This window comes from Pan troglodytes, chromosome X (genome assembly GCF_028858775.2).
Source record: "Pan troglodytes isolate AG18354 chromosome X, NHGRI_mPanTro3-v2.0_pri, whole genome shotgun sequence".
In the NCBI taxonomy this organism is placed as follows: domain Eukaryota; kingdom Metazoa; phylum Chordata; class Mammalia; order Primates; family Hominidae; genus Pan; species Pan troglodytes.
The window spans coordinates 19,358,102-19,384,790 of NC_072421.2; the positions used below are offsets into that span (position 1 = coordinate 19,358,102).

General features: G+C 41.6%; 1 protein-coding gene across 5 annotated transcripts in view; it reads left to right on the plus strand.

Moving 5' to 3' along the window:
- Nucleotides 1–26,689, plus strand: part of PPEF1 (protein phosphatase with EF-hand domain 1) — a 152,179-nt gene that overhangs the window by 84,709 nt on the left and 40,781 nt on the right. For all 5 annotated transcript variants that reach the window (XM_054676256.2, XM_054676257.2, XM_024353137.3 and 2 more), the window contains 4 exons: nt 1,237–1,283; nt 18,523–18,689; nt 21,881–21,917; nt 23,445–23,594. In XM_054676256.2, the coding sequence (XP_054532231.1) occupies nt 1,237–1,283; nt 18,523–18,689; nt 21,881–21,917; nt 23,445–23,594 (401 nt within the window). The remainder of the gene's footprint in view (nt 1–1,236; nt 1,284–18,522; nt 18,690–21,880; nt 21,918–23,444; nt 23,595–26,689) is intronic.

Here is a 26,689-nt window from a genome sequence, read left to right on the forward strand (position 1 = left end):
AATTAATGGCTTCAGATACTCATGATCTCCCCTAGTTGGCTTTCATTTTTTTTCTATGTCTCATCAAAGAATGTCAACTACCTACTCACAAAGTTTAAATTTCAGATACTGCTACTGGAGTATATTAAAAACACAGCTTTAAAAAGCTATATACTTAGCCAAGAAATGTATTTATTGAGTGCCTCTTATCCACTGGGTCCTATGGTAGGCACTTGGGGATTCAATGCTGACTACAATAGATACTGTTGCTGCTCTCCTAGGGATTACAGTGTGGGTGTACAGAATAATCGCTAAGAGCCTGAGGGGTTTTTTGTTTTTCGTTTTATTTTTGAGACAGGGTCTCACTTTGTCACCCAGGCTGGAGTGTGGTGGCATGATCACAGCTCACTGCAGCCTCGACTTCCCAGGGTCAAGCAATCTTCCCACCTCAGTCAGCCTCCTGAGTAGCTAGGATCACAGGTGCGCACCACCAAACCTGGCAATTTTTTTTTTTTTTTTTTTTTTTTTGAGATGGAGTCTTGCTCTGTCGCCCAGGCTGGAGTGCAGTGGTGCAATCTCAGCTCACTGCAACCTCCACCTCCCGGGTTCAAGTGATTCTTATGCTTCAGCCCCCACAAGTAGCTGGGATTACAGGCGTGTGCCACCATGCACAGCCAATTTTTGTATTTTTAGTAGAGACGGGGTTTCGCCATGTTGACCAGGCTGGTCTTGAACTCCTAGGCCCAAATGATCCATGTGCCTTGGCCTCCCAAAGTGCTGGGGTAACAGGTGTGAGCCATCACGCCCAGCCAAGCTTGAGTTTTGAAGTGAGTTAAAGTTGGGTTTGAATTCTTGCTCTGATACTTGATGGCTGGGTATCTTTGCATAACTTACTTAACTACTGTGAGCCTCATTTGTAAGATGAGAATGATGAAGATAAAACCCATCTCATAGAGTGATTGTAAGGACTGAACTAGATAATTCATGTAAAACCCTTAGCACAGTGCTTGGCCCAGAGTGATCGAAGCCCTGTGCAAATGACTGGACTGAAAAGGTAATTGAAGCACTAGATGCTGTCCCCACTATAGGAGAGGAAGAGAAGAGTGCTGTGGAGACAAATTGCCTGTCAAATTAACATCGTCATAGGATAACCCAATGTTCTGAGAACACTTGGAGTGGATCAGCAGTATTTCACTTTTAAAAATGGGCATTGCATCTCGTTCTCTACTGAATACTGATTTTTCATTTGCACTGCAGGTGATTTGCATGGGAAACTGGATGATCTTTTTTTGATCTTCTACAAGGTAAATGATGATTTTGCTAAATATTAGCATTTTTCTTGGGGGAGGGCAGTCTTAGGGCAGATAACAGTATTAGTTTTACTAGAGATATGTACAAATACAGATATAATGTTACTGTTTTTAACCAGGAGGCTCAAAGATTTGTAGAGCCATATCTTTTTTTTTTTTTTAACACACATCTCATAAATTTTTAAAAAATTGTACTTTGGGTCTTCATTCTACATTATTGTTGTCTATGTATCCATTAGGGTTTGTACCGGATTGTATTTATTGTCTTTATCGCATCATAAATGTCTAGATGGTACAGGATGGGGAGGGATGCAGTCTGTTTTATTTTAATTTTGTTCAGGGATGAGCATGTCACATACCAGTCTTCTCTTCCAGTGCACACTAATTATGCATGAGTGGAGTTGCTTATGATAAGGAATAAGTTCCAGCATGCTCTCTTTTCTCCCCTGATTCGCCATCCATGGGCTCAGTTGTTCTTCCAATGCTGTGCCTCCTCTTCATTTATTGCATTTGGCCTGTGAGAGCCAGCACAGAGGGCACAAAACTGCTTGGCCAGCATGGATTTTCTCTGCATCTCTTTGATTGGATTTTTTTCTGTCTCTGGGCCAAGAGTTACAGCCTGAATGTTTGCTTCAGGGATGGCTGACTGCATATGGAAAACTGATCTTGAGATCCCTGCCTTCACAGTGGTTACCCCTTTACACTGGTCTTCTGAATGTCTCTTTTTGATTAATGCATTTATTGTTCATCTACCCCTGTGATCCCCACAACTAGCATGTCAAATAATTGGGCATAGCATAGGTATCTCAGATGGGTGGAAAGAAAATATATTCTGATTATTATTGTTACCAGAAAGGGGTCCCGATCCAGACCCCAAGAAAGGATTCTTGGATCTCGCACAAGAAAGAATTCAGGGTGAGTCCATAGACTAAAGTGAAAGCAAGTTTATTAAGAAAGTAAAAGAATAAAAGAATGGCTACTCCATAGACAGCATCCGCAAGGGCTGCTGGTTGCCCATTTTTATGGTTATTTCTTGATAATATGCTAAACAAGGGGTGGATTATTCATGCCTCCCCTTTTTAGACCATATAGGGTAACTTCCTGAGGTTGCCATGGCATTTGTAAACTGTCATGGTGCTGGTGGGAGTATAGCCGTGAGAATGACCAGAGGTCATTCTTGTTGCCATCTCGGTTTTGGTGGGTTTTAGCTGGCTTCTTTACTGCAACTGTTTTATTAGGTTGGTGCAAAAGTAATTGCGGTTTCTGCATGCTCTGGTTCAAACACCTCTAACATTATTGTTCCTGGACCAAACTGAGGGTTGGGCTGCTATTTCTCATGGCCCAATAACGAGATACAGATGAACTGGGAAGGAAGAGAGTTTTTATTTCTGTAAGTGGCTCCAGGGAGAAGGCCTGGAAATTATCACCAGACCAACACAAAATTAGAAAGTTTTCCAGAGCCTATATACCTTCTAAGCTATATGTGTACGTGTTAAGTGTGCATTCATCTAAAGACATAAGTGATTAACTTCTTTTAATCTATAACTAAGGTCTGAGTCCTGAAGACCTTCCTCTGGAGCCTCAGTAAATTTACTTTATCTAAATCGGTCCAGGTGCTGGGATGATTACCCTTATCTTGTCTCCTGCTAAATCATGGAGGTTTGGGGAGTTCCTTTAGACCCCCAATAAACTTGTTTGTGGAGACCTGTGGAGTTTCTTCAGACCCCCAGTAAAACTTGTTTAATTCTAAATAGGTCCTGTTAAGAATTCCTTCGTTATCTTGCCATGCTTTAAGGCACAGGAAAGGCCTAGACAAAACTCTTGGTGGGCTTTTGTTACATTCCAGCCTTTGTATAGGGCACTGGCTCTTTGAGCTTTTAATATTTAACTGAACCACTCAGTCAGTACTGAGACAGTTGTTATGGAGGCCTGCGTTAGTGAGACCTGGCCTGCCACATTTTGATGACCAATCAGTTCCACTCTTTGAGGCTGTGAGAGCTTGAGTGAGCCATACAACCTCCATGAACTGCAATTTTTTTTTCAGCTGCAATATTATCTTGAGCTTCCACCCCATAAGAGGTTGTATTCTGGATAAAATAAGTATCCAAAAGCATTTTTAAAATAATAAATTATAATAGAAATACAAGGTTTTCACTTCATGCATTAGATTAGCAGCTTGGAAGGGAAGAGGACAGGCCAAACCAGGAGTGGGTGGAGCCAGCACCTAGGAAGAGGTTCCATTGAGACTTCAGCAGGCCCAAGCCAGGACGTAGAGTGTGACTGTCAGAGAGTGTCAGGAAGTGTCCCAAGTAGCAGGTTGGTGTAGGAAGTCCAGGCGAAGGTTTGCTGGCAGGGAGCCGAGGGGGCTGGTGAAAGAGCAATTCTGGACATCAGCCACAGAATCTAAGCTGGGTAGGGAAGGAAGAGAAGCCAGGATGGGCCAGTCAACTGGGAGAAGTAGGAGGGTAGTAGGACTGGAATGCTGACCGACTGTGTCAGGGAGCAGGCTGACTGCAGTGAGGGCCTTAGGAGGTAGGATGGTGGGAAGTGCAGGGGGAGCAGTCCCAGGGTAAGGGATGCCCTGGGGTGGAGCCTAGAACATGGGCAGCCCAAGCCATCGAAAGAGAATATTGGCGATGAGGTGGGCAAGGACCTGGAAAGCAGGTGTGTTCAACAGTGGCGGGCACCACGTGGACCCAGATGAGGAGCAGGGGCGGGAAGTTTAGTCAGAGGTCATGGGCCTGAAAGGAGGGTGGTGGGGTGTTTCTCTGTGAGCAGCCCTGGGGGCAAGCAGAGCCTCCCCTGCTCCTGGGCCTGAGGTGGGTGTCCTGGGGATGGGTGGGTCCTTTCCTTCAGAAGGGCTGCAGGAGTCAGGAGCGCTGCTGTGCTCTGGAGGAAGCCCAGGCCTATGGAGGAGAGAAGCCTTTCTGAATAAGTTGAAGGTGGAAGGGGCTTCATTGACCATGAAATGGAGATTCTACTGGCCCCACTGGAGTGCCGTGGGAAAGGTGGAAGGATGGACAGGGGATGGGATTTATTTAACTTGGGACGTAGCTCCACACCAAATGTTCAGAAGTGCGGTCCGGCTATTGTTGACAATTACAATGTGAGGAAGGAGGAGGGGGCAGGGCATGTGGAGAACAACAACAAACCTGGTCATTCTTTATCTAGAGTCTTGGGAAATATATAAAAGGGAAAATAGTTGAGTAAATTAAATCGGGAATGTAGTCACTAAATTCCAAGGCATTTAGAAAAGAAAATTTCTTTATTTCGTATGAAAGTGCGATAAGGGATAGGACTCTGGAGTAGACAGATGAGAAAAGAGAATTCTAACATATTCCTTTAATTCTGTCTGCAAAACTATATGACACATATAAAACTGGAAGGTGCTAATGTAAAGATTGAACAGGAGGAGGTGGGTGGTAAGAAGTACTATAAAAGGAACTAAAGGTGAAAATATAGCATTCAAATGCAAGCAAGATATATTTGGAGAGCTAACCAATGACAGTGCTAAGGAAATGGAGATTGCTAGCCCAGTGATGAAAGACTAGGGCACTATTATATTTAGGATGGATTTGGGTAGAGAGGTGAGAGGGATGTCTGGAAAACAGAAGTGTGCAAGAGCCATGGATTAGAATTCTGGCAGGCGTGAGTGAGAAGAAGGTAAAATGCATCTTGGACATGGAATGAACCACATACACCAGAATCTCGAAACTGCCTGGTTTAAGTGGGGAGACCGAGGGAAGAGCCATTGATGACAGCAAGTTTCCACTTTAAGAAACTGAAAAGAGATCTAGTGTACAACACGAGGACTATAGGTAATAAAATTGTACCATATATGGGATTCATGCCAAATGAGTAGATTTTAGCTGCTATTGCCACAAAAAAAACAAAAATTGGGTAACTATGTCACATGATGGATACTTTAATTTGCTTCACTATAGTAACCTTTTTACTATATGTATGTATTCTGTAACATCATGATATATTATACCTTGAATGTACATGGTAAAATTTATTTTTTAAAAAAGAAGAAAATAGCAACAATGATAAAGCAATGGGGAAAATAGCTGATCAACAATATCATTAGTATTTTCAACAGCGGTACAGCAGAAAACCCAGAAACTATATTATTATTTTAAAGGAATTTATAATAAGTGAATAAATACATTACTTTCATTTATCTAGAAAAAGGAAAAAGGCCGGGCACAGTGGCTCATGCCTGCAATCCTAGCACTTCAGGAGGCTGAGGTGGACGGATCACTTGAGGTCAGGAGTTCGAGACCAGCCTGGTCAACATGATGAAACCCCTGTCTCTAATAAAAATACAAAAATTAGCCAGATGTGGTGGTGCGTGCCTGTAATCCCAGCTACTCAGGAGGCCGAGGCAGGAGAATCGCTTGAACCCGGGAGGTGGAGGTTGCAATGAGCCAAGATCGCGCCATTGCACTTCAGCCTGGGGGACAAGAGCAAAACTCTGTCTCAAAAAAAAAAAAAAAAAAAAAGAAGAAAGAAAAAAAGAAGCTGGAAAGGTAGTGTACTTAATGGTGTCTCAGACAGGAGAATGACACGTAGAGCTTGGGGGTGATGGTGCTTGGTCGCTTAGCTTATAGCAAAAGAATGTCCTAACTTAAAAGCAGGGAAATGAAAGGCTGGGACACAGAGATATCTGAGGAAGCCCCGGCCATCTGATGATCTCTGATTTACCAAAGTCAGGATTTTGCCCTTTTCTGTCTTATTTATTTTTGTCTGCAGTTTAACTGGAGAATGATGATAGTTTGCATGAATGTACTGCGGCCTAAAAGCATGAAGACAAGCTGTTCTGGAAACAGTGTTTCTGTATAAATATAAATGACAGTGATACCCCACCTATCCCAATGTCAAACTTCAGCCTATTTTACTTACCTTCACTTACCACTCATATGTCCCAAACCCAGAATTAAGTAAAAAGGGTCTCTGAACGCTTGAAATCGTTGACACAAATCCAATGAACCCTACTCACAGGACAGGCCTTAGGCCTCTTACTCAAAGACCCATGAACCAGTATCAATAAAACCTTCTCTCACACAAGGTTCACATGAGTTTGCCTGTCTGGCTATCCACCCCACAGCAGATTAGGGAGTGGGAGGTGAAGACGGAAAAGTCAGACATAATGACAGCAATGAAAATTAAAACGTTCTGGCCGGGCACGGTGGCTCACGCCTGTAATCCCAGCACTTTGAGAGGCTGAGGCGGGTGGATCACCTGAGGTCAAGAGTTCGAGACCAGCCCAACCAACATGGTGGAACCCCATTCTCTACTAAATACAAAAAAAATTAGCTTTGCATGGTGGTGCATGCCTGTAATCCCAGCTACCTGGGAGGCTGAGGCAGGAGAGTTACTTGAACCCGAGAGGCAGAGGTTGCAGTGAGCCAAGATTGCGCCATTGCACTGCAGCCTGGGCAACAAGAGCAAAACTCTGTCTCAGAAAAAAAAGAAAAGAAAATTAAAAGACAGAACTATAAAAATGAGATAAAAACTGAAATACTAATACTCAGCGATCTGGAGCTGTGGAGTGTAGGGAAGAGAGTTCTTGCCTTGTCAGAAGTGCCTGAGGGGATGTTTAGACTGATGAGCCTGCAAGGTCAAGAGAGTTTCAAGTTATAAGGTGTATACTCTTAAGAAGTAAAAGGGACCAGGCGCGTGGCTCATGCCTCTAATCCCAGCACTTTGGGAGGCCGAGGCAGGTGGATCATGAGGTCAGGAGTTCAAGAGCAGCCTGGCCTATATGGTGAAACCCTGTCCCTACTAAAAATACAAAAATTAGCTGGGCGTGGTTGCACGCACCCGTAGTCCCAGCTACTCAGGAGGCTGAGGCAGAAGAATTGCTTGAACCCGGGAGGCGGAGGTTGCAGTGAGCTGAGATCGTGCCACTGCACTCCAGCCTGGGCAACAGAGCGAGATTCCATCTGAAAAAAATAAGAAGAAGTAAAGGGAGCAAATGGCACATTTTAAAAACTTCCAACCAAAATGGTTAAAGTAATTTTTAAAGGCATTTTAGCTTTCAAAGGAATAAGCTTCAGTGATCTGGAAAATCCATTTAAGCAATGCTTATAGTATGAATGAGGATATTGGGTCTTAGGCATAGGAGGATGAGAGAGCATGAAGAAAGAGAAAGCTTAGTTAGGAGAAGAGCACTGGGCCATAAAAATAGATAAGGAAGAAAGGAAGAAGCACATCTCAAAGGAAGAGAGTGGTGAGGGGGTTGGGGGGTGATGGATTTCTCTTGGTAGCATCACACACGAAGGTTGCCTATTCAGATTACAGGAGGTGCATAACTATGACCTAAGCAATCACTTGATTGCTTCGGGAAATGGTAGAATTTCTGTGATGGTCTTTGTTTCTCACTGTAATGCTTTGTACTAATCAATTTGTCAACAACTGATTGAATCCCAATTATATGTCATACCTGACTCTGGTTCACTGATAGAAGCTACAATTGAGTCACATCAGTGTAACCACGGGCTCCTAATCTTTTGTTTAGAAGTAGTTAGTGGCCGTGCTTTCACTTACTTTTATTTTATTATTGTTTTTAAGAGCAATAGATCTTGAATTGTGGGGAATAGTTTGGCAAACTACATCCTGTTGGAGATTTTTGGAGCTATAAGTGACCAAAGTTTATGTTATACTATGACTAACTGATTCTCTCCATCACTCACAAGAGTAAGTAGGAAAACCTCAGGCTTTGAATTAAGACAAAATTTTAATTCATCTCAATTGGTGGTTTGCTAGACACTTTCTTCCTCATCAGTTCTTTTATACAGCATAGCATGAATAGGCTCTAAGGCTGGGGCTGGCCCAAAGCCAACTAAGGGCACAGCCTGAGAGACTGTTCTAATGTAGGGTCACTGAGAGGCCTCACCATATTACTCTTCATCCAAGTGGTTGGTTTGGTTCAAGACTTCTATCATTATAACTCACCATATGCAAAAGTGAATCTGTCTACTAATGCATTCATTCAGTAAACTTTTATCTGGTCCCTGTAATGTTCAAGGTATCATATAAACACTAAAGGACCATACAAAGTTGATTTAACATATATTTATGAAACACCTATTATGAATGAGGCACTCTACTAAGGGTTGGCAATACAGTATGACTAAAACACAGTTGTTGGCCCCAAAGACATCACAGTTTAGTGGGGAAGGTTGGCTGATAAAAAGACAAGATAGTTCAGGGTTGGACATGTTATGATTGGGATCAGCATGGAGTCCTAAAAGAACCCATTGGCAGAGCACCTAACCTTATGGAAGACTTCCTGGAAGAGAAGACATTTCTGGCGATCTCTTCAAAGAATTTTAGTAATTTAGTAAGTGCCTAAATCATGAAGGGAAGTTTTGGAGGATCATGAAAGATTTTATTCTCACACACTTTTTGTGGTGCCCTACAATAAATGATGGGATTTGTAGCAATTATTGTTCTTCATTGATTGTTTTGAGATTTTGGTTTCTTTAATATTTGGTTGTCCTTAAAAATTGTATCAGCTAGCACCTTAATACTAAGGGAAACATTTTCAGCTCAGAATCGCATCTGGGTTTGAAAAGGACTCTTCCCCACTGGGTACCATACTCTTAACAACAGACCTTTGCTAAAAGGGCATCTCAACTTTACATGGCTTCAAATATAATCTTATCATCAAGTGAAGTAATTTACATATCATTAGTTAGGTCATATTTTTAGATTTTATTTTCTGAAAAGATTAATTTTAATCAGCCCTGTTGCTTAATTAGAGTGACCAGTTTGAAATACTTCTTTCAGAGCCTCAGCTTCAGTAAAATTACAAGACATTTTTCCCTCATTGAATAGAAAGCTTGAAATTTTAGATCAAGTATCACCAAATTAGTTTGTTAAATTGATGCCGTGAGTGGTGACCTCCTATCGCTGAAAAAGAGATGCATGTGAACAGAGAGATGCTAATGAACTCTTAACCCTGTGGGTACCATCCTGATGCTATCCAGTGGAAGCCCTACTGCCTTGTTTTCCTTTTTTTTCTCTCTTCCCCACCATCCTCCACCCGCTACACCCATAATTTTCCAGCTGTCAAGGTAGTCAAACAGTTTCTTTATTTTCTATCACTGAAATGCTTCACACTGCCACAGTGGCCAATTTTATTTTCCTTTTGAGGTGAAGGTAGTATGTTACAATCAGAACAGACCTCTGAAATAGGGTTTGCAGAAGAAGAAAATTAACGTGGAGTTGACCAGAGCTTATTGTTTGATGTGCCTTCAGGAAATGTCCAAATTCACTGGGATAATTTCCAGATGTCTGTTGTAAAATGCTTCCATAGGAAATAGGCGAGACTGTGGGAAACATCTGGTTTTTGTCTCTGTTTAAGTTAATTAATTATGGTCTGCTATTTTTCCCCCTACAGGTCATCTGACTGCAGTTCAGAGTTGTAGCTACTCTGGACTTTCTGTATCTGTCAACTTAATCACCATGTCATAGACGGTTTGTTGCATATTAGCTGCAGAATGAGCCAGAGGGTTTCGTTTACTGGCACTGGGTGAAGCATGTTTTATGGCATGAGGTTTTGCTTCTTTGAAGGAAACCTGGAGAAATGTCAGTAGCCGGAATCCTAAATATCCTAGACACTCACATCCCAGTAGACTAGTTCCTCATCATCCTGTGTGCTTTTTAGTTCCCTTATTACTCTAAGACTAAAGTGGATTCAAACCCAAACTATATAAAGTAATACAACTAATCCTGGAACAACAGGGCAGATCTTACACATCCAAATGAGTCTTGCCCTCTTTGATGCGGTTGTCTTGAGGGGCTTAACACTGAAAGGAGTTCAATATACATTCAGGACTCCTTTTAGAATCACTTTCAGAGATAGTGACATACTCTGTTGAATGAGCTTTATTATCAGAAGTCTTAATCTCTTGAAGACATGTGAGATTCTTGAAGAAAATCTTGAAGATTTTCTGAAAAGGTTAAAGCTTATTGAGTGTCAAGTGTGTTGCGTAAGGTGGATGGATTAGTTGACCATTACTATTTGGGGCTTAAAATGAGGTTTAACTGAAAACATTCATTACTCTTTGCTCATAGTAGAGGTGAAATAAGACATCACAGAGGTAGCAAAGAATTTACCCACAACAAATTCTGGTTTAATTCGAGATAAGAAGTTTTAATACAAGAAAATCTGTCATCACAATAGAAAGTGTGTTTACCATTCAAACATAATAAATATAATTTTAGACTATTGGATGCTTTCCTCAAATTTTGAAATTAAGGTTATACTGGTTTCATAAAATGAGTTGGAGAGATTTTCATCTTTTTCTCTTGCTTATAATAATTTGAATCCCTGGGTTGCAAACTCAAACTGGGCTATACACTGCAGTCACCCAGGTGATTCTAATGTGCAGTCAAGGTTGGGCACCATGGGTTTAAGTCACATTAAAACTATTTGCTCATGAAAATTAAAATAGAGTTCTGCTAGAAAGCCACATGGGGCCAGTGCACTGTTCATGTTTTCCTCTTCTTTTGAATCAGTTTTGCTAGGAAATGGATGATTTTCAAGGAAATCATAAAATTGGTTCAAAGAAAGAACCAATAAAATTTGGATTTATATAAACCCAAATTATCCTTTTTATTTCTTTTCTATTTCCTTAGTTTCAGCTCTTCTCCTTATTTGATGGGTTTTATTGTTCTTTTTCTAATTTCCTAAGATGAATACCATCTTTCGTGAACATCTTTAATAATGAAGGCATTTAAGGCTACACATCTTTTCTGATTTTAGTGTTAACTAGGCCTTCTATTGCACTTGTAATTTTGCTTTTAATTTTCTCTTTGATATAATACTTATTAAGATGATAATTTTTAATTTCCAAGAATCTTAATTCAAGGAGCTAGACTTTTTTTCTAATCACATTTTTATGAGACTGTATCCTGTGACATTTTTCTTATTTTGAATTTCTTAAGAGTTCTTTGAAGTCAAGTATGAGACTGATTCTCATAAAAGTTCCGTGGACATATAAAAAATTAATTATAGTGTTGAGCCTTGAGCAATGCTGGGGTTAGGGGTACCAATTCCCCATACAGTTGAAAATCCACATATAATTTTGACTCCCCCAAAACTTAACAACTAATAGCTTATTGTTGACTGGAAGCCTTAGCAATAACATAAACAGTTGATGAGCACATATTTTGTATGTTATATAATTATAAGCTAGAGAAAAAAAATATATTATTAAGAAAATCTTAGGCCAGGTGTAGTAGCTCATGCCTGTAATCCTAGCACCTTGGGAGGTTGAGGTGGGTGGATCACTTGAGGCCAGGAGATCGAGACCAGCCTGGCCAACATGGTGAAACCCCATTTCTACTAAAAATACAAAAATTAGCCAGGCGTGGTGGCACAGGCCTGTAATCCCAGCTACTACAGAGGCTGAGGCAGGCATTCGCTTGAGAATCTACAGATAATCTACAGAGAATCGCTTGAGCCTGGGAGGCAGAGGTTGCAGTGAGCCGAGATTGCATCACTGCACTCCAATGTAGGCGACAGGGCAAGACTCTCTCTCTCAAATATATATATACATATTAAAGAAGAGAAAATATATTTACTACTCATTAAGTGGAAGTGGATCATCACCAAGGTCTTTATCTTCATGTTGAGTAGGCTGAGGAGGAGGAAGAGGCGGGATTGGTCTTGCTGTCTAGGGGTGGCAGAGGGAGATGAGCCACATATAAGTGGACTCATGCAGTTCAAAGCTGTGTTGTTTAAGGGTCAGCTGTATTCTCTTATTTGTAATACACAAAGTTCTTCATATATTAAATCAAGTTTATTGGTTGTATATTCAATTTTCCCGTATTTTTTCTATTATATGTACCTAAATATGTATATTATGTTGCTGTGCAACAAATTACCTCAATACTTAATGACTTAACACTATAAACATTTAGTATCTCACAGTTTCTGTGGGTCAGAAATTTGGGTCAAGCTTAGCTGGATGGATTCTGGCTCAGGATCTCTCATGAGGTAGCAGTCAAACTATTGGCCAGGGCTGCAGTCATCTGAAAAGTTGATTGGGGCTGAGGGACCCATTTCCAAGATGGTTCATTCATGTGGCTGTAGACACAGCATTTCAGTTCCTCACTGACTGTTGGCAGAACAGCCACATGGGCTTCTCCACAAGGCTGCCTGATTCTTCTTGTGACAGAGCAGCTGGCTTTCCCCAAAGTGAGTGATCCAAGAAAGAAAGCATGCAGGAAGCTGCAGTGTCTTTTATGACTTAGTCTCCAAAGTTGTACATCATCACTTTTGCTTTTTTTTTCTCTTCATGAGAAGCAAGTCAGTAAGTCTTGCTTCTACTCAAGGGGAGGCAAATTAGGCTTCACCTTGTAAACAGAGTGCCAAAGAATTTATGGACATTATTTTAAAGCAGTAATTCAATCTGAATAACACACTGTGTATTTTTAAACAATTTCTTCTTGCGTTTAGTAGTTAAATGTATGAAGCAAAAATGTGTTCTTTTATTGACTATAAGTTCATGAGTTGTATTTTTTTCATAAAGTGGCTTTTATTATGACATAATGTTGCTTTGTGATCCTGTTTAGTACTTTAATCTTAAACTCTACTTTGCCCGGTATTAATATTTCCATTCTTGCTTTCTTTTTGTTGCATCTACCTCATATTCAACCTTCTCTTACCTTCTTTTTAATGTATATTTCTCATGAACACTATATATCTGGGTTTTGTATTTTAACACAGCCTGGTAATCTTGGTATTTTAATGAGAGAATTTAATCATTCACACTTAGTATAACAACAGATATATTTGAAATTTTTTCTTCTACTTTGCTATTTCACTTTGTTTCACCCTTTTCCTTTTCTTTTTGCTGTTTTGGTAAAGTTTTATTTTTTATTGTTTTATTTGGAATTTTTAACTCTGCTTTTCCGTTCACTAGTGGTTACCTTCCCACTTCTGACATTTCTGGTAAATAATGTATATGTGTGTATTTCTCAAATAGCTATAACTTTATTCTTCCACTACGATCCTCTCTCTCTCTCAATAAGATAACTGTTTGCACACTCCATGTCTCCCATTCAGTTAAGATTTCTAGAGCATTTTATTTTTCTCCTCTCACCTCCCCTGTAAATCCTAGCTATTGCTCATACCATAGTTTTAGTTCCTGACCATTATTAGGTTTTCCTTCATAGCATGTCTCTTCTACTTCTGGAATCTTTGCTTAATACTTAAATGCAAGTTTCATATTGTCATATTGATTTATATATAATTATATGTTTCATGATTCATTGTTCACATCTGTATTCTTTCCTCTTGATCTTTCCCTGACTTGAGGACTTTTATTTTTTATTTTTATTTTTTTTTTTGAGATGGAGTTTCACTCTTGTTGCCCAGGCTGGAGTGCAATGGCATGATCTTGGCTTACCGCAACCTCCGCCTCCCAGGTTCAAGCGATTCTCCTGCCTCAGCCTCCTAAGTAGCTGGGATTACAGGCATGTGCCACCACACCTGGCTAATTTTGTATTTTTAGTAGAAACAGGGTTTCTCCATGTTGGTCAGGCTGGTCTCAAACTCCCGACCTCAGGTGATCCACCCACCTCGGCCTCCCAAAGTGCTGGGATTGTAGGCGTGGGCCACCACGCCCGGCCAGGGACTTTTAAATGTTAGTATGGTTATTTAGTTACAGTGTTTTGTTGAGTGTTTTCCTCAGTGGGGCATGTGGATGCTATCTTCTCTGAATGCAGGCTCCTCGAATACAGGGACTTTGTATTGTTTACTTCTGTGTTCCTAGCACCTAAAACTGTGCCTGGTACATAACAAGCAATTGATCTATGTTTGCTGTTTTTGTTATATTAAATACTACACATTTGCATGTCTGTCTTTCACCCTGAGCATTTATGTTGTTGGTGATAGTTGATCTCTTTACACATCTGCAAGTATTTTTCTATCACCCTGAGAACTTAATGTCTTGGCCACTGTAGAAATCTTGGTTCAAAGTCCTTTTCCCTCTTTAATTTGTAAATTTTATTCTACCGTCTCCTACCTCCCACTACTATAGATGAGAAGTCTGATGCTAGGCTGATTCTTTTCCTTTTGTAACTTGTTCTTTCTCTCTGGCCTCTTCCAATCTTTTTACCAGGTGGTAGGGATTTTGTCCCCATCAATTGTGTGTAGAAGTCGTGTTTCAAGCTTCAAATTGAAGTCCTTTTTTAACCATAGAAAATGTTCTCTCTTATTTTTGTAATTATTGCCTCTTCATCTGTTCCTTTTTCCTGATTTTGAAATGCTTATTATTGGCATATTAAGTCTCTTGGCTTTGAATGCTAGTCTCTTATTTATTCTTCCTGATTTTCATCATTTTGATTTTACTCAAAATGATGAGAGTAAGAGATTTTTCATCTGCTTGCTCTTTCAGGCCAATAATGTATTCTCCCAACCATTCTTTCTTCTAGTTACCTTTAACCCATTGCTTTTTTTTTTTTTTTTTTTTTTTTGAGACAGAGTCTCACTGTGTTGCCCAGGCTGGAGTGCACTGGCACAATCTCAGCTCACTGCAACCTCTGCCTCCCAGGTTCAAGTGATTCTCCTGCCTCAGCTTCACCTTCCTGAGTAGCTGGGATTACAGGTGCGTGCCACCACGCCTGGCTAATTTTTTGTACTTTCAGTAGAGATGGGGTTTCACCATGTTGGCCAGGCTGGTCTTGAACTCCTGACCTCAAGTGATCCACCCACCTCAGCCTCCTGAAGTGTTGGGATTACAGGCATGAGCCACTGCGCCCGGCCAACCCATTGATATTTTAAGTTTGAATAGTATATTCCTAATGCCAAGAATTAATAAGTTTTTGTTCTTTATTACTTTAAAAACAAACTAGTTCTCTGTTTCCTCCAGCAGTCCTGTTTTATTGGGGACCATCTGCTTTAGTAGATCTGATTGGTCTGTCTCTCTCTAGTTGCCGGATCCTCTTAGGTACTAGCTTATTTCCATTTTCTATTTTCTGCTTAAGCTAGGTTAAGCCTTTCCATAGTTGGAGGCACAACAGTTTCTACTCCTGCATCGAGTGTGAAAAGAAGTCTCTGTGTTTCTAGGTACCCCTAAATGCAAGTGATCTGTTCTTTTCGTTTCAAGGATGTGGAAGACATCTTCCTACACTTTTTCTGGTAGGATCCAACATTTCAGCTCCCCCTGCCTCCAAACCAAGATCACACACATGCTCTGAGGCAGAGCCACCCCCTTAATCAAGTGTCCACCATCCCCTCAGGCCTAGTTCTTCCATGTTTTCACCCCAGGGCTCCCTGCCGCTGCTCCTCTAGCCCCCTTCAGACCTGGACATCCCAACAGAGTCTATAGCCTTCAACAGTCCTCAGGTTCCTCTAGCTTACTCACCCTAGACAGCTGAAGGCTGGTGGAAGAGTAACAGAGATCAGAGATGCAGAATCCTCCCCCCTTTCTTTGTGGTTGGTTGGTTGGTTGGTTTGTTTGTTTTAGACAGGGTCTCACTGTGTCACCCAGGCTGGAATACAGCGGTGTGATCTCAGCTCCACTGCGCCTCGACCTCCCAGGCCTCAGGCAATCCTCCCACCTCAGCCTCCTGAGTAGCTGGGACTACAGGTGTGCACCATCACACCTGGCTAATTTTTTTGTACTTTTTGTAGAGAAGGGGTTTCGCCATGTTTCCAAATCTGATCTTGAACTCCTGGGCTCAAGCGATCCGTCCACCTCGGCTTCCCAAAGTGTTAGGATTACTGTTGTGAGCCATCATGCCCAGACTTCTTTACGTTTTGATGAACGATAGCCTGTATTTTTGCAACTGGTTTACACTAAGCCCAGTGTGAATAAGGTTATATGAATTAATACATAAGAAAATATTGGGGCCATGCGCAGTGGCTCATGCCTGTAATCACAACACTTTGGGAGGCTGAGGTAGGCGGATCACCTGAGGTTGGGAGTTCAAGACCAGCCTAACCAACATGATGAAACCACATCTCTACTTAAAATACAAAATTAGCCAGGCGTGGTGGCAGGTGCCTGTAATCCCAGCTACTCGGGAGGCTGAGGCAGGAGAATCACTTGAACCTGGGAGGCGGAGGTTGCGGTGAGCTGAGATCGCACCATTGCACTCCAGCCTGGGCAACAAGAGCGAAACTCCGTCTTAAAAAAAGAAAAAGAAAATATTGGAATCTTAGAATTAGAAATAACATGGTCATAATAAAATGAGTCTCTTAATTTGTATGTTGCTTTACCATTTTAATGCAATTTTATATACATGGTCTCATTTGAGTTCCAAAATAGCCGTGTGTGGTAAGTATGGAAGCTATCATCCTCACTTGACAGATGAGAAAACTACAGCTCATAAAGGTTACGTAACTTGCCCAAGGACACATGGGTAATGAATGGACCTGGACCAGAGAATTCACCTTCTTATCACACTATGCCATTGCTTGTTTATTTGTTTGTTTGAAATTGCCTTCAGAACATGTTACATTGTATAAATGTTTTCTAGAATCCCTAAATTATATGCTGTAACCTGTATTATATTTTTTCAATTATTTCTATTATACTGATATGAGCAATTTAAAATGTATATACATAATAAGATATTGAGTTTAATAAGATTTTTAAATGTAGTCAGAAATCTAACAAAAGAGGAATTTGAAAATCATTTGAAAAAGATTAATATTTCTAGAATATGTGTATTATTTCCTGAAGGTAGCCATTTTGTTTTTCTTTTCTTTTCTTTTTTTTTTTTTTTCCTCTTTTGAGACGGAGTCTTGCTGTGTCGCCCAGGCTGGAGTGCAGTGGTGCGATCTCTGCTCACTGCCAGCTCCACCTCCCGGGCTCACTCCATTCTCCTGCCTCAGCCTCCTGAGTAGCTGGGACTACAGGCACCTGCCACCACGCCCAGAGAATTTTTTTTTTTGTATATTTAGTGGAGACGGGGTTTCACCGTGTGTTAGCCAGGGTGGTCTTTTCTTTTTTTTTTTTTTAGACATAGTCTTTCTCTGTTGCCCAGGCTGGAGTGCAGTGGTGCAATCCTGGTTCATTGCAACCTCTGCCTCCCGGGTTCAAGCAATTCTCCTGCCTCACCACCTGAGTAGCTGGGATTATAGGCGCACACCACCATGCCTGGCTAATTTTTGTATTTTTAGTAGAGATGGGGTTTCGTCACATTGGCCAGGCTAGTCTCAAACTCCTGACCTCAGGTGATCTGCCCGCCTCATCCTCCCAAGGTGCTGGGATTAAAGGTATGAACCACCATGCCTGGTGAAGGTAACCTTTTTGAAGGAGGACATGCATTTTTATATATGAGTAGTTAAATTTGTCTCTGTGTAACATATTTTTAAAACGTTTGAATTTGTCTTATTATGCAGTAGAAGCCATGCAGTAGGGAAATAACCATCTCCCTATCAAACATGACATCGAGAAAATGTAGCCATGTTACATGTGTTTGTTTTGTCTTAGAGTTTTATAGTATAGGACTAAATGAATTAATAGCTATTTTAAAGACCAGGCCTTTGTTCTGATCTCTGCTGCTTTTCATGCTAACACTGTGTTTAAAAGTATTTTTTCATACTCAAGAGTGATATTAAAAATACTTAAAAACTGATATGGCCCGGTCAGTGATCACTGAGAATATACCCGGGCTCTGCACACCTGGTGTAGTTGCTCGCTGGCAGTACATCCGAGCTGCTCAGTCACATCACATAGCACTCTTCACTTGCCTGAGTACTTTCATTTCCATTCTCCCAGGTGATCTGGGGAGGGATGTAGTGCCATCCCCATTTTGCAAACTGGGGGAATCACAGCCCCAAGGAGCTGACCATAGGACCCCTTAGAATAAAGGATTTCTGGCTCTTAGTTTGGTGGTCTTCCTTGGGTAGAAGTTTCCCTCTTTTCAGAAGAGAAGGAAGAGGTCAGAATAGCCATGTTTGATAGGACAAATATCAGCTCCTTTCAGAGGAAACTCATAGTAGGTGGTGGGTAAAATTAGCACCGTCCCATCCTCCCTGGAATCTTCCATTCCCAAGCAGATTTGTCACTTTCAGGGCCTTTGCAGGAGATGCCTGCCCTGGAAGAGTAAAACTGGCTCAAGCGAGAGAGCAGATATTTCCCGGTGGAAGAACCTGACTCAGCCTCTTTTTTCCATATTAACAGGGATGTTATGTACACAGCCTGACTTTAAAAGTATGTTCTTTTAATTCCTTGTTTTTTCCCTTCTCCTCCTTCCACAGAATGGTCTCCCCTCAGAGAGGAACCCGTATGTTTTTAATGGTGACTTTGTAGATCGAGGAAAGAATTCCATAGAGATCCTAATGATCCTGTGTGTGAGTTTTCTTGTCTACCCCAATGACCTGCACTTGAACAGAGGGAACCATGAAGATTTTATGATGAATCTGAGGTAACCCAGGCCTTTAGATTTTCTCTTTTAAAAGTTTCGCACTCTGGAAAATGCTGCCATATTTAGTTCCTAACAGAGATAGAAGTGAGTGTATTGGAAGAGGGATGAGGGGGATCTCAAGGAGGACTTCAATTCTTACCCCTTTCACCACCCCCATTATTCTGCTGAGTATCAGTTGCCCTGAAACTCCCTTCCTATCTTTTCTTCCAGTTCTGTCAGTTCTTCTCCCTTCTATTATGTTCTTTCTCTTGCTCCCATGCCCGACCTTCACAGGCTAAATTGTGTGTTGGGTAGGTGTGTGAGGCCAGGTTTGGAGGTGTGGCAGGTTCTTCGAACAGATTTGGATGCAGTCGTTCTGTTGCTACTCTTGGCTTGCCTCAGATGTTGTCTCAGAAACTAGTTCCATGTTTTTCACCGATGCGTGTATTGTTTTATGACATGATAATTGCTTCTGGCATTGTTGCTCATAAACATATTTACGAACACAGCATTTCAACTATCTAACTCACCAGAAACTTGAGGAATAAAGATTGGTTAGATGGTTTAAGAATCTTTGCTGGAAGGCACAGTAGGTGACAAATGTTCCCTTTTCCCTTCTTTTTTTCTTCTTCTTTTAAAAAATCTCTTGTTTTATGAAAAACAGAAATCAGTTTGCTCTAGGACAGTGGAAGATATGGCATGTCTCATGCTTTTGGTCCTGGGCTTTTGGGTGCCTTGATCAAAGCTCAGCAACTGATTAGTTTTGTCTTTGGGGCAGTTTTGGCGCCTGGCTTGAGTACAGAGTTTCAATTCTAATTCTCAAGGTATGGAAGCAAATGCTAAAACTATGAAGGAAAAAAATCCCAGGACTATTATCAGAGGCCCATTATATATAATATAGCTTGATACTTTTATTTAGGCATGCTGTTTATCCTTATTGCCTATCGTATTTATCTAGTGTCTATAATGGTTAATGAAGGAGACATGGCCCCTGCCCTCATAGAGCTTACATCTAGCAGGGAAGATGCGTGTTGAGCAGGTTTTTCAAGTGTGATGAGTTTGTAAAGGGGGAATCCAACCTTGTCTGAGGGATGATGGAAGGTTCCCCCATAGAAATATGGCTTTAGCCTGAGAGCTGAAGAATGAATTAGGCAATCAAGAAAGAGCCATAGAGGGGGATGGGAAACAGTGTTCCACAGTGAGGGGACAACTTATGCAGAGCTCAGGACAAGACTGTTTAGATGTGAAAGAAGTTCAGGAGGACAGGAGCATAGACTGAGGGACAGGGTGGTGCCTGATAGGGCTGGAGACATAAGAAATGATTGGATGGTTCAAAGGAATTTGGACGGACTTCCAAGAACAACACAATGTCACCGAATAACGTCATAAAATTTGTGTTTTAAAATGCAGTAGGAGGAGAGAGTTGGAGAGGGGCAAGAGTGAATACACGCTCGTCAATTAGGAAGTAGTTGAAGGTTAAAGGGATAGATAATGGGTTCTCATTTAGACTAGGGTAGTGGTGATAGAGATGCAAAGAAATAGATTCAAGAGGAGTTTAGTCAATGATGATTTAAGGCTCAGTAACTGGATATGGGAGAGCTGAAAGAGGAGGGAATCGGCCGGGCATGGTAGCTCGCGCCTGTAATCCCAGCACTTTGGGAGGCCGAGGCGGGCAGATCACGAGGTCAGGAGATTGAGACCATCCTGGCTAACACAGTGAAACCCCGTCTCTACTAAAAAATACAAAAAAATTAGCCGGGCATAGTGGCGGGCACCTGTAGTCCCAGCTACTCGGGAGGCTGAGGCAGGAGAATGGCGTGAACCCGGGAGGCAGAGCTTGCAGTGAGCCGAGATAGCGCCACTGCACTCCAGCCTGGGCGACAGAGCAAGACTCTGTCTCAAAAAAAAAAAAAGGGGGGTGGGGGGAGGGAATCAAGGATGGCCTCCAGATTCCCAGCTTGAGTTTGGGGGTACAGCGGCATCATTCACTGATATTGGGAATGTGGAAAGAGGAGAGAGGTTGGGATGAGGGGGAATGATGAATTCAGTTTTGGGTAAGCTGATTTGAGGTACTATTGAGTAGGCAGTTGAGTGTACATACGTGTCCAGAGATCAGAAATTAAGTGTGGCCTGGAACATCATCCTGTGGTATTAACACTAGATAATAACTGAAAGCCCGGGCAGGGATGAGATTCCCAAAGGAGAAAGTGAGGGGAGAAGAGAGCCTAGGATGGAATCTGAAGGAACTGCCACATTTAAGGTGAGGTAGAGGAGACCTTGCAAAAGAGGCTCAGAAGAGCCAGGAGGAAAACCAAGAGAGTTTATGGTCACAGAATCCAAGGAAAGAAAAGTTTTCTAGAAGGATGGTAGAGTCAGCTGTATTTAGTGTTTCAGAGAGGGCGAGGAAGGTGAGGACTGCAAGGCATCTGTTGGATTCAATAGTATGGACACCTTTGGTGAGTACAGGATGGAATTCATCTCAGAAAACAGAACGTTACACTGTAGAAGCCTGATGTGACATGATTTCCATGGAAAGCCAGAGTGAGTGTATTGCATTTCATCTTCACAGTGTTGGATATTAAGGGCATGTACTGTTATCCTAAAGCAAGGAAAAGTAACAGAAATATTGTCATCATTGAATCTCCCTTCACTGCTGCTATTCAGGCATTAAGATTCCTGACACTTTCTATTAAAACCCTCAATACCATTATGGGACCTGTATCAGAGAGAGCATAACAAGCCAACTTGTTACCTGCTAGGTAACAAGTTGTTCAGTCTTTTCTTTGTTCAGTCTTTTCTTTTTTCCAATCATTTACTGTATAGGATGTCTGAGAAATTCTATCTAAATGAAAAGTCTTCTCTCACACAGCTTCCCCCAGCTACCACAGCATGCTTCTCTGCATACTTGTAGCGTTTACACAACCTGTGCCTACCACATATTTCTTAAGTTGTCTTATAATTGTTTCATAGAAATCTATCTTCTTTCCCCAGCTATACTATAAGCTCCTTGAGGGTAGGGATGATGTCGTTGGTTGCTTTTATGCTTTCCAATCATGCCTAGCAAGGACTCAGGTAAGTAACACTTCCCACTGAACTCTGGTTTCTTGAGTTCTTGTGATAGATACTGAGATGCCAAGGGCTTCCCTTTTTGCATGACTCATGGAAGTAGGTGTTATCAACAATCAAATCATTTAAATCCCATTTTTTTTTAGGTATGGCTTCACGAAAGAAATTTTGCATAAATATAAGGTAAGACATTCTTTTTTTTTTTTTTTTTTTTTTTTTTTTTTTTTTTTTTTTTTTAGTATTCACTTTGCTGTTTCTATGGAGAAATTTAAAAAGAGCCAAGAAAGACCAGATTGATGCTTTAGGAAAGGTAATAGGCCAACTAGTCAGAATGCATACCGATAAAATACAAGCACAGCAGGAAGCCCTGGCCACAGTAGAGTCTTATATTTTCTTTCTGGATTAAACCACACTTTTTCACTGTGAGTTTTGTGTAAGTTTTAGCATAGATACATATTTCATTGCTTCAAAGGTACCAAGGATTTGTTTTACTTAGGTGTGGTAAAATATGCAGACACAGAAATGACTGTCACGAAGGAAGAGATTTTTATTTACAATTCTCTAGAAAATGGAGGCACTGCAAGCCACCCTGGGAGACCACGTGGGGAAGCACCAGAGTTGGTCAGAAGGCAGAGGGAGGCTGGGCACGGTGGCTCACACCTGTAATCCCAGCACTTTGGGAGGCTGAGGCAGGCGGATCACTTGAGGTCAGGAGTTCGAGACCAGCCTGACCAACGTGGTGAAACCCTGTCTCTACTAAAAATATAAAAATTAGCTGGGCGTGGTGGCATGCTCCTGTAATCCCAGCTACTCGGGAGGCTGAGGCAGGAGAATACTTGAACCCAGGAGGCAGAGGTTGCAGTGAGCCGAGGTCGTGCCACTGCACTCCAGCCTGGGCAACAGAGCGAGACTCCATCTCAAAAAAAAAAAAAAAAAAAGAAGGCAGAGGGAGGGTGGAGGGAAGCATCTGAGTGTAATCTGGTTTAGGACTGACCAATTTGAGTAATTTCAGACTGCTCTGGGCCACAGAGGTTGTCCCTAGCTGTCTGGTAACTGGCCCCGGGATGAGGAGTGTGAGAGCTCCATAAAGAAGGTAGCTGGGGTGTGGGCTCTCGGTTGCTTGGTCTGCATATGAAAGGCCAGTCATTGACTATCTAGGAATTAGCTAGCCCTGGGAGGGACAGTCTCTCCTCCAGAGTCAGCAAGTCCCCAAGATGTCATAGTATCAAAAATACAGAATAAAGGGCCAGGCACAGTGGCTCACATCTGTAATCCCAGCACTTTGGGAGGCCAAGGTGGGCGGATCACCTGAGGTCAGGAGTTCGAGACCAGCCTGGCCAACATGGAGAAACCCCGTCTCTACTGAAAATACAAAAATTAGCCAGTCGTGGTGGCACACGCCTTTAGTCCCAGCTACTTGGGAGGCTGAGGCAGGAGAATCGCTTGAACCTGGGAGGCAGAGGTTGCAGTGAGCCAAGGTGGCGCCACTGCACTCCAATGCGCAACAGAGCGAGACTCCATCTCAAAAAAAAAGAAAAAGAAAAGAAAACAGAATAAAAAGACATGATGAATACATGCTAATTGGTTAGTGACTCCTTGCTGACTTCCTTTGAGTGGCCTGAAAATCATTACTTTTTGTCCATACTTGGGGACTATTCAATAAACTGAACCTGTCAGAAAAACAAAACTTACTCAAGCTCTTACTTACAGCTACATGGAAAAAGAATCTTACAAATCTTGGAAGAATTCTATGCCTGGCTCCCAATCGGTACAATCGTTGACAATGAAATCCTGGTCATCCATGGTGGGATATCAGAGACCACAGATTTGAATTTACTCCACCGTGTAGAGAGGAACAAGGTAAGAAGTAATGTTGGCATGAATCTTCTCTCAGGGATTTAGAAGGGAATACATACCTCTTCATTTATTATTTTGAATTGATTTGTGTTTTAGTGGTTGTAACTCTAAAAAGATTATAGATTTTATTAGAGTATATAAAAGTATAAATTTTAAGAAAAATCTATGACTGCATGATAAAGAACTAAGTGGGTAACTTCTATATACGGAAAAAAATTTTAAATTCATGTTGAGGGTGGAAAAATGAGGAAATGTTGGCATTTTATGTAGTTTCTAAAAGTGAAAAATCCTGATTTTTAAAATTAAAACCTCAATTCATTCATTTATATTGTGGTAAAATATACATAACATAAAACTTGCCACTGTAACCATTTTTAAGTGTATAGTTCAGAGGTATTAAGTATATTCACATTGTTGTGCAACCATCACCATCACTACCATCTATTTACAGAATTTTCCATCATCCCAGACCGAAACTCTGGACCCATTAAACACTAACTCCCCATTCTCCCCTGTCCCAGCCCCTGGCAACCACCAACCACCATTCTACCTTCTGTCTACGAATTTCACCACTCTAGGTACCTTATATAAGTGGAATCACTTATATAAGTGCAGTTTATTTCTGAATTGATACGATTTCCCACATAATACACATCAAATAACTTAGGATACTTTTTTTGGAAATATTTTTTTGAAATGTTTAAATAATCATGTTAAATACAAGCAGAGCAGGAACTAGTATGGAACCTCTGAGACAAGTGGCTATGTGGTGACTGTGAAGATCTCACGCCTGGTGAAGGGTTCCTTGGACGGGTCTTGCAGGGTCATTGGAGTTGTCTTCCTCCTCTACTCAAGCCAAGAGGAAGCCCTCAGGCTAGAGGTGTAGGGGGCGCCACATGGGTTGAAGACCAGTAATAGCAGCGGAGCCAGATGATGCTATATGGTCCTAGTGGGAAACCTGAACTGTTACCCCTCAGGACTGATCATCAACTTCCAACCAACCTGGACAGGTGGGGTCTAGAGCTGGAATTTAATCTGATAGAGACAGAAATGTGACCCCAGTGGCACCTTGACTTTTTGGACCCTTTATACACATGTGAATGAGAATGTTGTTGCTGGTATCCTCCCATCTTTTTAATTAAAGTTTAATAAGTCTGACCTCCAGACCAGATGAGATCCCCTTTTGTATACTGTCAAGCCCCTTGTACATATCTTTCATCATAGTTACCGAATTTAAGTAAGAAATTGTGGTACTGTTTGTTTACTATCTTCCTCTGTTTTTCTAGTCCATTGATAAAACCCCAGCACCTGGGATGTAGTAAGTACTTAATATTCATTGACTATCTCTTGAGAGATTTAAGATCAAAGCAGGGTAAACCTAAGACAAAACTGAATAGAAAGTTTTTTACAGCCCTCTCCTGATTCTGTGGTGATTTTACATACCACCCTTCCCCACCTCACCAACTGATGACGATGCTTCCTGGCTTACACCTGTTGTCCTGTTGTAATTATTAATAGCACCTCCTTTTACTCTAAAAAAAAAATATCCCAGTTGCAGCCAGGCATGGTAGCTCACCCCTGTAATTCCAGCACTTTGGGAGGTTGAGGTGGGCAGATCACTTGGGACCAGGAGTTTGAGACCAGTCTGGTCAACATAGCAAGACCTCATCTCTACAAAAAAGAAAAAATTAGCCAGGTGTGGTGGTGCACACCTGTGGTCCCAGCTACTTGGGAGGCTGAAGCATGAGGATTGCTGGAACCCAGGAGTTTGAGATTGCAGTGAGCTATGATCGCACCACTGCACTCCAGCCTGCATGACAGAGAGTGACCTTGTCTCAAACACAACAAAACCCAGTTGCAATAAAATTTAAGCCCACTCTAAGTTTAAGGTACCTTTCTCATTATATCAGCGAGTAATCAAGCCAATAAGACATTTTGATCAAGATATAATAGTCATTATTAACATAATGAGTGGATTAGATTCTAACCAAGAGCACAAGGGAACATGATGTCTTTGTCAGTCAAATATTGGTGAACATAGGGCATGAATGCCACATTCCATCACCACCTGCCCTATGACTACAGTGCTAATCAGTCATGGCAGCCTCTTCCAATTGACCAGATTGAACACTTTTGCTTTCCTGAGGTTAGCCTGAGCAGCCAGCTCTATCGAGGGCTTTTTGAGATATTGAGAAGATGCCTCTGGGATGTCCCTCACTAGCTCTGTGGAGATCCCAAGTTGAGGGCCACCTTAACATAGTAAAGACTGTGAGGCTCTAACATTAGACAGACAGAAGTAGGTTAACATCCTGCCTCTGCCACTTCCTGGGTGACTGGGCAACATACTGAAGTTTTCTAATCCTTGGTTTCCACACGTATAAACTGAAGATAAAAATACCTACCATATTGGATTTTTGGGAGGATTAAATGTAATTACCTATATGAAGAAAATGGTGGCCAGGCGCAGTGGCTCACATCTGTAATCCTAGCACTTTTGGGAGGCTGAGGTGGGCGGATCACTTGAGGGTAGGAATTCAAGACCAGCCTGGCCAAAAAGGTGAAACCCTGTCCTTACTAAAATACAAAAAAATAGCTGGGCATGGTGGTGCACACCTGTAATCCCACCTACTTGGGAGGCTGAGGCAGGAGGATCACTTGAACCCAGGAGGCAGAGGCTGCAGTGAGCCAAGATCAAGCCACTGCACTCCAGCCTGGGTGACAGTGAAACACTATCTCAAAAAAAAAAAAAAAAAAATAGAAAAGAAAAGAAAATGGCATATACTACTAAACATATAGCTCTCTCCTCCAGTTCTCTCTTCTTTTTTCCTTATACTTGGTTCTGAGGTTTGTGTTTCAGTCACCAATACAGACCCTGGGGAGAGTTTGTGGGCCAGCAATTTTCTCAGGATACCTAGAGTTTCACCCCCTTCAGGGATAACTGTTCTACCTGCTCTTTAGACTGGCTTTAAAGATAGAAATTCAACTTGTATATTGTTTGTGTCTTCTACCCTTCCTTGAGTGAGGTTGAACTGGTAACACATACTTGTTGTATTAAATATCATTGAACTGTAGTGAAAATGATAGGTTCAACCATTTGG